This window comes from Phaseolus vulgaris, chromosome 2, assembly GCF_051622355.1.
Source record: "Phaseolus vulgaris cultivar YP4 chromosome 2, ASM5162235v1, whole genome shotgun sequence".
NCBI lineage: Eukaryota > Viridiplantae > Streptophyta > Magnoliopsida > Fabales > Fabaceae > Phaseolus > Phaseolus vulgaris.
Genome location: NC_143499.1, coordinates 27,683,630 through 27,694,390, shown reverse-complemented (window position 1 = coordinate 27,694,390; position 10,761 = coordinate 27,683,630). Strand labels below are relative to the sequence as shown.

Sequence of the window (10,761 nt, the reverse complement as noted above, 5' to 3'; positions counted from 1 at the left end):
CTATTAAAATTTTCAGAAGCAAATTTATTTTCACAGCTACCCTACTTTTCAGGTATCCAATTAATAAAGAATTATGATTTTCCTCAATAGGTTTTTACTCATAATAATATTATCGCTAATTTATTTTAAAATTTTGAAGTTTTTTTCCCTACCTCATACGTGACATTTTTTCATAATTTAACTTGTAATTTCTTTTTGTCATACCTAGATAAAAATAATTAATTTTAAATTTTTATTCAATTTATTAAAAAAATATATTCAAATAATTATACACATAATAAATAATCTAATTGATATACCCAATATGAAATATTAAAATTGGTTTTATATGAATCTAAATTATCATGTGTATTGTTTATCTGTACTCATCTTCCTCTTCAACCCTAAAACTTAAAAAAATATAATAATTCTATCTCGGATTCCTCGTGACAAATAAAGGATATGGACGCAATTATATTTTACATTCATACACATTGTTTTATTTAAAAAAATAAATAAAAAAGACACGTTTTTTACATCCAAATGAAATAAATTATTTTCAAACTATGTTTTCCTTTAAGTTAAACAAACAAAAACTTATTTAGTTAATTTTTGCAATCAATTTTAATTAGAATTAGTTTTGCAATAACTGGTATAACTAGAACCAATTTAAATTTATTATAAAACTGTAATGAATAATTATGAAAACAATTTAATTTTTACAGTTATCCAAACAAATTTCCATAGATAGATATTTGACATTTGAACATGATTTAGTGAATGTATTGAACTTTAGAACTAACTATTTTCTTGAAACTGTAAATTAAAGATCTTATGCTCATTTGGAGTGGTTTTAAGTTCTGGTTTTCAAGTATATAAATGGTTATTTAATTTGGAAACACTTTTATACTAATTTCTTAAAACCTTTTTTTGATTTAACAGCAAAGGAAAACTGCAATGATTCTTTGCTTGCTCACCATTGAAGAGAGGAAATGATACAAGACTTGAACTGAATCATATGATTGAGATGATCCAACCAAAGAAAGTGATTTTTGAAGTGTGACAACATAAAGCATCTTTATTCTGACTTTGGTGCATAATCAGTGGCAGTTACTAAACCCACCATCATCAAAACCAACCCAATCTGCAACAGTTCCACCAATCCAATTAATGCACAGTGTGGCTAATGATTTACCATGTGACTTCATAACAAAGCAAACTTATTCAACCCACAACACTCTTCTATATTAACCCCTCACTCACTCATCCAACACCACACAACACAAAAGCAAAATGGTGCACCAAGTCACATGCTTTATTCTTTTCCTTCTCTTGGCCACTTCCTTAGTCTCAGTTCACTCCAGGAACACGCTCACCCCAGAGGATCATGCTCAGGAACAGCACAAGATCTGGCACAGGAAGACATGGATGAACCATGGAAGCCACCGTGGCCCCAAGAAACACCTTCTCAATCCAACAATTCAACATCCTTTTCAGCCTCGTGAACTTCCTCTGTAGCTCTCTGCTTAATTATTTGTCTCTCATATGAATCAATTATTAAGTTCATTTTCTTAGCTTTATGATTCATTCATGCATGCCCATTTCTATGTAAGTCCCAACCATTCCAAAAATGTTGTTCCCAGTGACTTGTGTTAGTATTTTGCCACCAAAACACATTCAGTTACACCTTCCAATACTGTTTATGTTATCTATTGTTTCTGTCTATTATACATACATATATATCAGATACTGTGATTAAGGTTGTCTTTTGTGCTATGATTCTTAATTCATGTCTGATTAAGAGGGAAACCACTGATTTGGTGGAAACAGAATGAGAGGAGCATAGGGTAAAGAAAAAACTTGTGTATGATCTGGAAATGAAATGCTGCATATGGATGATGGATGAGTGTGGATCAGAATGGAATTGGTTGTTTACAGAAAGTTGGTGTTTGAGGTCAATGCTTCAATAATCGGATTGAATAGTCGTTGCAACTAATGTTTTAAAAGGCACAACTACCTTACTAATAGTGGTATGAACTGTAAAATTTTTCAAGTTGATTTTTCTTTAACAAGGTAACCAAGAAGGAATGTTTTTTTTAACCAAGTTGGTTTTCCTGCAAGTTGATTGTGCTGATTTATAATTCATCAGCCATTTTTTTTACCAATTTTATAAAAAATATATTTTACTATGGATGAGAGATACGATTCACAAGTTTCATGGTCCCAATGCTTCAAATAATTGTAAATAATCCATGAGAAAATAGGTTAATGGTTGTCAATCTATTGATTTAATTAAGAATAAATCTTAGGTGCTTAGAACAATACTAGATTACTCTTTCTCTTTTTCAATTTCGTTTGGCATTTAAATTTTAAGATCCTACAACAGAAATTTAAATATTTTGAAAATCTCAAATAAATAAAAAATATTCCTCGTATTTAGTTTTGTTTTCAAAAAATTATAGTATCCTGAAAATAATGTTTTTCGAAAATAGTTTGTTTGTCAAATTTCCCATAAAATTATTCCCGCGAAGTGATAAAAAATCTAACTTTTCTAAATTAGAATAAAAGTTTTAATACATAAAAATTGTCACTCTAATCTTATAACTTGGATAAGGCACTGAAATTGCTATACTAGTCTCCATGTTCCATTCAAGTTTTGATATAAGAATTAAAAATACATTTAATAGTTTAGATTTTATAAAAAATACATTTTTATATATATTTTGCCTTTCATGTGGACTGGATTCTCTTGACCACATTTCTTTATTTTCTCTTTAGACAGTAACATTTAATTCTTTGGCCATATTGTGAAATAAGATAAAAGTAATTTTGTAAACCGTTGCGTGAGCCAATAATGAAGCCTTTTTTCCATTCCTACTCAAACTAAGATTTACCACACAAAATATGTTCAAAATAGAACCTTTTTGCCACATGTCGTGGTTTTGAATAAAACTCTGCAAAGTTTGTCTTTATCTTCTACTTCATCTTTCATGGACAAAAGGATGTATTTAAAAAGTCAAAAGTGTTTCCAAAATTATATAGAGCTCGTTCATACATTCCCACAGTGAAAGGTGGTTGTTCAAAAAACATTTATATATTTTATCGTGATGTAACATCTCTAACCTCCTTACATCAAGATATAAACATCTCATGCGTAGAATTAGATAATTTTAAAAGTAAATTTATACAAAATTCATCTTCACAGTTCTGCTTATAAAGTGATGTTATCTTCATTTATATATTATAGATTAACATTATTTCTAGTCAAATATCAAATAGAATGAAAGAAAAGATAAGCACGAGGCATTGGATTCAGAGTTAAGCTTGTCTCCTCATATTTTTAGCCGAAATGGACTAGTAGAGAATTCTAGTCATTGTGTGCATTTTGAGCTGGAGCAATAAAAAGAACAGCAATGATATGAAGCTCTTTCCATATAAATAGGAACAGATTTAAACAAAATATCATTCATGATCATGGTTTTGAGTCTTACGACAAATCAGCTGATGATTTCAATCGTTTAATGGATTTTGGAAGCAAAGTTTTAGAATGATGAGAGGAATGTGCTAAACATAGACAGTATGAAATTGTGACAATTTTGTGCTTGACGGATTAAGAAGAAAGAAAAATAAACCTTAATTTTCAACCTTAATTCTCCATTCCTCTGATTTTAACTTCTATCATGCATGGCCTAAGTGAATTCAGGTATTCATCAAGGGTACAAACTGCAAAGGAAAGTATAAATAAGCTTATTAACAGTGGACCCAAAGTAGAAATTTGAAGCATATTACCAGAGTCTTCATATCAAGCAGCTAGAGAAAATGTGCCACACTTCACTTTAATGATTGTACATTTTGAATATACATACCCATATTTGAGCCGCATAATATATAGAAATACCAAAGAACAGCAAAAAGAGATGAAGGGGTGTCACGTTTAAGTTGACAACAAAATACAACATTGAAAACAATACCAGTTCAGATGCCTGAAGCATTACACTCTTCAAGAAGTTTTAAAAGATTATGCTCAGGAGCACTGACAGATGGTAGGATCATTCGATTAGACCGAGATGTCCGAGGCTTGATTCCAGCATCTTCAGATTCAAGTGTTCCTCCTTCCTTCATCACAGGCAGGTCCCCTCTTCTCCTCACAGTTGCAGAAACTCGTTCTTTCCATATTCTTCCATCCTAATATTGAGGAACAAAATTTCAGAGTCCTCTTATTTCCAATACATGAAACAAACAGGAAAGAAAGGCACTTATGTATATACAACCTCCCCGAGATCTCAACTACACTCTTTTTCTTTTTCAAATACAATTATGGTTTTCAAAAGGTTAACCACAATTACCAACAATTATAGTAGAAGGTAAAATTACTCATGAAGGTGTCTACTGATGATAAGTTTTGTAATGACCAACTTCCAATCATCCCTGAATCTTCAGCTTTGAAGTTAAAAGCAGCTAAAGATATAAAAAAAAATGTGACTAGTTGCACCACATTATTTTCAAACTAAGGCAACAATATGGCTGTTCTACCACCACTGTAAATTTGTCGGGGTATATGATGAACAAGAAACCCAAAGGAAAGATCAATTGATTACCAAAACCACCTTACCAAGTTAAGTGGAACCTCAGCTATCCCCTCAGGTACATTCCATACTAGAATGCATAACTGGCAGTAACTACTTCATACTTGTCAACTGTGGTGACACTAATAGGTTGCAATCATATACACATGGATCCACAGAAAAACTAAAGAAGAAAAAAATAAAGAGAACTATTGTAGGAAATAACCCAAAGAATTCTTCGAAAGTCCAAATCCATGTTTTAGCAATTATGTTAGAGCTTTGTAGATAGTTGCTGGCATATTCCAAATTGGAGAAAGAGCTTTATCTTCTGATATTTGTATTAAGTGTAGATTGAGTTCAGAAATTCTTCTGAAAGGTAACCCCAATAGTTGGTTAAGTTAGTCAGTAGCAAAGTTAGAATTTGTTCATTGAGAGCTGGAATAACTAGAGAAAAAAGCATGTTGCCTAGAAACACGAAGATGGCTAGAGAGTAGTAGCTAGTTATTTGATTGTTAGTATTGGGACTAGGGATCTTGCATATAGTAGTACTAGCTATTATAATCCCGTTTCTATCAGCTTCCCATTTGCTTGGTGTTGCGGGTGAAGGATATCCTAAGAATCTTTAGTATTTCTTGTGTAAAAACTTTAAAGGCTTGTTGCATCAATAGAGATATGCCAAAAGGCTTTGTAAGTGCTCCAAGTTTGCAGTAGGTTGGTTTATTTGGTTGTAAAGAAATGCATGAACTTTCACTGGTCAGATTCAACCCATGGATTTACTTTGAGAGAGTAGTTCAACTGGTATCTTTGAGGAGTCATACCAAAAGGTCTCTTTAAGGGGATCTCTTTGATACATATTCAGAGAGACTGGATTGCTGTTCTACACGAATGCTCTTAGCTTATGTTCTTTCCTCTTTTGCTGTACCTTTTAGCCGTAGAGGATATCTTATTCTCATATCATACCTTCTTAATTCTCTCTTTCTAAATCAAATTCACCTTACATAAAAAAAATGTTATAAATAGTCTTAGAATAATAGTTGAAATGGTGTTTTTTTCAAGTTATTTGAATATCAAGATATTTAAACAGGTAGCATGTTCGCTAATAAAAAAGGACAGCATATTGTACACTGAATATTTGCATTCAATCATCAATTGCATTAAAAGTGTAAAAACCTAACATTGACAATATATCAAAATCAAACTCAAACAATAACAACAACAATAACAATGATGATGACAATGTGCAATTTGATACCATACATCCCAACTGCTTATATTTTAAGCTGCTGCATGTAAATGGAAGCACGCCTATATTATTTCTGACCCATCGATTTTACAATGAAAATGTACCACAGTGAGAGGCATTAATTACTGTATTGTAGCGAACAGGCATGCATCATTCCAAAGTTCAAATGATCAATTTTGCCATATACCATGAGACAATCAGATATCAGTCTTACATTAAGAATAGATGGCTCTGGCAACGGGCACTGAATTGGCCTATCACTGTCAAGAGGTTCAATTGGATGTTCAACAGGCTTAAACTCCACAGCCACTTCAATTCCATGAGAAGTGGTAGTTGCAGCACTCGCCACTGCAGCAACAGCCTCTGAGTTTGAGGGCATCACTTCCCTCTCATCCTGCAACATATTAAGTCAACGCACAGGAAACAATATTAAGATCATGCCACCAATTAAAACTCCTTAGATAGTTACATGCTTAACCGAACAAATTGCATAGGCGTTTCTAATTTTCTCCAATCCAACAGCAAATCACATGAACAGTTATCTTGATTATTGCACAACGAGACAAAACAAGGTTTATAATCATTAAATTTAATGTGATTAATCAAATAGCACAAAATAAAAAAGAACTAGGCCTAACCAGCATTTATTGGTCAATCAAGTCCACCCCCAAAAAAGCAATAAAAATCATTGGATTTGGATTGCGAAAAAAGGGTTCATCAGAAGGGAAAAGAAAAACTCTTACCAAAGCACTTTGAGTACGACGGTGGACATTCCTTCCAACAGAGAATCTCGAAAATATACCCACCATGGTTTTTTTCTCCCCAACTCAAAAAGAATCAATACCCACGAAGAAAAAACGTTTCTTTTGATGTTTGGGTGATTATCTAGCCAAAGGTCTATCAGTTATTTATGTTGTTGTTTGGGTGAGGCAGAAAACGCTTGAATCAGTGGTTGCATGAGAAGGGTCCTGATCCGGGGCAAGTTTTGCAACCCGGAAGCAGGTGGTGTTGGAATTGGAAAGCAACAGAGAAAAGGAGAGAGAGAGAGAGAGAGAGAGAGAGAGAGAGAGAGAGAGAGAGAAGAGAGAGAAAGGTTGAGGTGGAGAAGAAAGGAATAGTTTACGTGCCGTGAACGATGATGGTGTTGGCTTTGTTGTGTTGTGCTGAGATGTGTTCTGAAGAGTTTCTCGTTTGGGGAAGTTAATAATAATGTAGTAATAATAATGCTTTGGAATCAGCTCAACAGACACTATCAAACTGTAAGCCATAACAAACAAACAAAATATAAATTAATTATAAATAATTGCAAAACTGAGTGAAAATTAAATTAAATACTTGTTTAGTTATTTCTCTTAAATTAAAATCTGTATATATTCTTTCTTTCAGTTATTCCTATTTGATGAAGTAATTAAAGGAAAACGAAGAATTCTGAAAAAAAAATTATAACTGTCAATCTTCATCTTCTTTGATTTTCAGCATTGACTAAAGAATATTTAAAGAAAAGAATATTAATACTTTGTACATAAACAATACTATGGCCTGTAAAAAAAATGAGTTAATGCAGAAAAAAGCATTTATAAGAATTTAAAATGTGAATGGTGGAATGAAGGTGTTATTGATTGGGCAGAGAAGGGTGTCGCAGTCGAGTGACGAGTGATGACTCCACCGCATCCACCGCCCCAACGGTGTCTTCTTCAACCACACTCAATTTTATTATTGTAAAAAACCACAAAACACAACTTTTATATTACAAAATTTTAATATTTTTAAATATTAAAATTAATTAATTTTGAATATGTTGAAAATTTCTCCTTAATTTTGTGAGAGAACATAATCAATAAATATTGATAATTGATGTATATAAATATTCTAAAATCTTGAAACTCAACTTAAAAAATTAAAAATAATATTTTTTAAGATATCTTAAAAATATGATAAACATTAATAGTTGATTATTATTTTATGAATATTTTTATTCTTTATATAATTTTTTTATAAAGAATTAAAAAATAAACAAAGGAAAAGAATAATGTAAAGATAAATAAGATAATAGACATCTACCACCATAATTTACTTTATTTTCTATTATTTATTTATTATTTTCATATATCCACATAAAAGAATAATTAATTTTGATTTTCTCAAAAGAATATAAATAAAAATACAAGAATCCTGAAAGAAAATCCAAATTCAGAAGATAGTATAATTTGTTTATATCTGCTTTTGTTTTTACTTAATTTTTTATTCATTGGTGGAGAATCCATAAACTTGGTGCCTTAGTTTATGATGCCAGCTTTTCTGACTAAACAATTACAACATGTACAATATTACCAAATTATTTTTCTTGAAAGAAATTCTATCAATTAAAAAAACATCCCTTTAACTATTTCCTTTATTCCTTTCATAAAAGCTTATTCTTCTCCTTCTCTCACCCTCTTTTCTTCATTTTCTCTCATGACTTTATGATGGTGTTCTTTGGTTGTGGTTTAAGAAACACTCAAACCCAGATTCTTTGGGTGTGGCTCTTCAAGTGCAGGGGGAACTTACCCTTTACCTTTATCTTTTACCAATTAACTGAATATTGCTTCTGATATGTCATAGTGTAGTTTAAATGTGTTAACTTGGTGGTTTAACTATCATTTTGACCATTTTATATTCATGAGTATGCTTGTTTTTTTTATGTTTTGAACTTTTTTCTAGAATTTAAAGAGAAAATATATGAAGGAAAAAATACAAAATAGTTTTTTGAGTTAAAATTAGTTTATATACTAATTAACCATGAAAATTAAAATAATAATATATCAACAAGATTCTACAAAACTAGTTGATTTATTTTTTTTCTAAGAGATGCAAACAAATCCAAAATGTTTTGTTTATTAGTCCCGATTTTCATCATGGATCTCAATCTTTAATCTAAGTAAAATACTAGTAATGATAATTCAAATTAGGAAGGAAACATTTGAAATGTTGATAGGATCATTTTAAATTACGGATGGTAAAATGAATCAATCTCGTCTGTTTTGCTCCGATTCATTCATGACCGTCAAAATTAGGACAAATCGGATTGATCCGTCTATGTTATATGGACTAAAATTGGTAACTCATGTCGCTAAAGAATGGGTTGGTCCGTCACTTTTCAATTTTTTTTTTAATTTTTTGTTTTAAACCTATTTATTTGATTGTAATCATTAATATTATTTTTTGGACAATAAAAAATACAAGGAAGAGAAATAAAAATGAACTAAACTTTTATATTATAATCAAATAAGATTTAATGTCTAATAAAATAAAATAAATGTAAAACTTCAATTAATCAAATAATGTATAAACAAATAAATATAAATAAATTTTATATAAAATATTGACAATCACTAACTTTGATTAAAAAAAGCATGATATTACTATTTAAAATTATAAAAAAAATAAAAGAGCGAGTTAGGCAACCGCCTACGGGCTGATGGGTTGGTGGATAAGGCAAAGGCTGATTCTCCCTGCACCTGATCATTTTGAACTGGCACCCAATCACATATAGGAAAAGACGAAACTACCCTTAATGAATATGAAAATACCTTAAAGTGTGATTTGCACCCATTGTCATGCATCCAACCCTATTCTTCTTCTTCTTCGTTTGTGCGAGAAGCAGCAGTTGCAGCCACCGTCGTCTCCGTTTGTTTGTTTCACCATCAGTGACCTTCATCATCGCAGGTAGAGCAGCAGCCGCCACGGTCAGCTTCAGAAGTCGAAGAAGGAACCATCGTTGAAGAAAGGTACTCTGTCATGCCTACTGGATATTTTTATCCATAATTCATTATTGATTTCCGCATATTTTTATTCGTAGTTCACTATTGCATTCCGGATATTTTTATCCGCAATTCAGGAATGACTTCCGAATATTTTTATCCACATTTGAGGAATGACTTCTGGATATTTTTATCAGCAGTATTAGTGGTTTCAGATATTTTTATCCGTAATAGGCATTTGACTTGCGGATATTTTTTTTTTCAAAATGTTGTTGTTGTTCTGTGGATATTAATATTCGTATTAGTGTTAGGTGTTGAAGATGGTTGCTGCCCCTTCAAGATTGTGTTTGATGAAGACTTATATGTACATTTCATTTGTACTTTGCTTTGCTTTAAGTATGTCTTAGGTAGTGCTTAGAGGTTGTCTAAGAGTGGGCTTTTTGCTGAGTAACTCGCCTCATAACCACTGGCCATGTGATAAGAACAAGCATAAGTTTTCTTAAACTGTTTTTCACATGTTTTACAAAAAACACATTTACTGCATAAAAATAAATCTGTTCTTTTCTAAATAAACAGATTCATTTTTACACTGATGCCTTGGCTAAGTCTTGTGAAAATTAGATTTTGTGCATCAGGTATTTTGACTAAGTCTTCTACCTTTCAAAACGACTGAGTTTTAAACAGTTAAACTTTCTCTGTTTTCGTTTTGAAAAATAAATCTGTTCATCTGTAAATGAATAGATTCTTTTTGTCTCTGGTGCCATGTCAAGCTTAAACGTTTTCAGTTTTATCTCTGTACCATAATGGTTGACTAAGTCTCCTCACTTAACAAATTCTCTAACTGTTTTTTGAAAATAAATTTGTTCATTTTATTTTCAATCTGTTCATTTTATAACAGCTTTAACTGTTTTTCAAAAATCTGTTATAAGTTGGTTTTCTATAAAATGCAAACTTGTTTCTGAGTTTAATATTGATTCAACAGTTCATACATTTGCAAAAACGAGTTTTACAGCAGAGAATCAAAAGTTTACAAAGGATTAGCATTTGTTCTTCAAAGATTTCAAAAATCACAAAGTGTTTGTTCTTGGTTTGGTTCCAAAATCTTGGTGTGAGGTGCAGCTACTGTTATAGCAATCTTGCCTACTGGTTTAAGGTAGATCTTTGTATCCTCAATCAGGTGTAGTCGTTTCACTTCTCATTTCTTGTAATAGTTTGGTTGAACACTCTTCTTGAT

The 10,761-nt window shown here is 31.4% G+C and overlaps 1 protein-coding gene across 1 annotated transcript; it reads right to left on the bottom strand.

The window, feature by feature from the left end:
• Window positions 1-3,747: 3,747 nt before the first annotated feature.
• On the bottom strand, window positions 3,748-7,042 carry LOC137811200 (cystic fibrosis transmembrane conductance regulator). Its single transcript, XM_068612839.2, has 3 exons — window positions 6,531-7,042; window positions 6,002-6,181; window positions 3,748-4,164 (listed from the first exon to the last, which is right to left on the bottom strand). Exons 1-3 carry the CDS (start codon window positions 6,594-6,596, stop codon window positions 3,955-3,957), a joined length of 456 nt encoding a protein of 151 aa, XP_068468940.1. The 5' UTR covers window positions 6,597-7,042; the 3' UTR covers window positions 3,748-3,954.
• Between the last annotated feature and the right edge of the window lie 3,719 nt (window positions 7,043-10,761).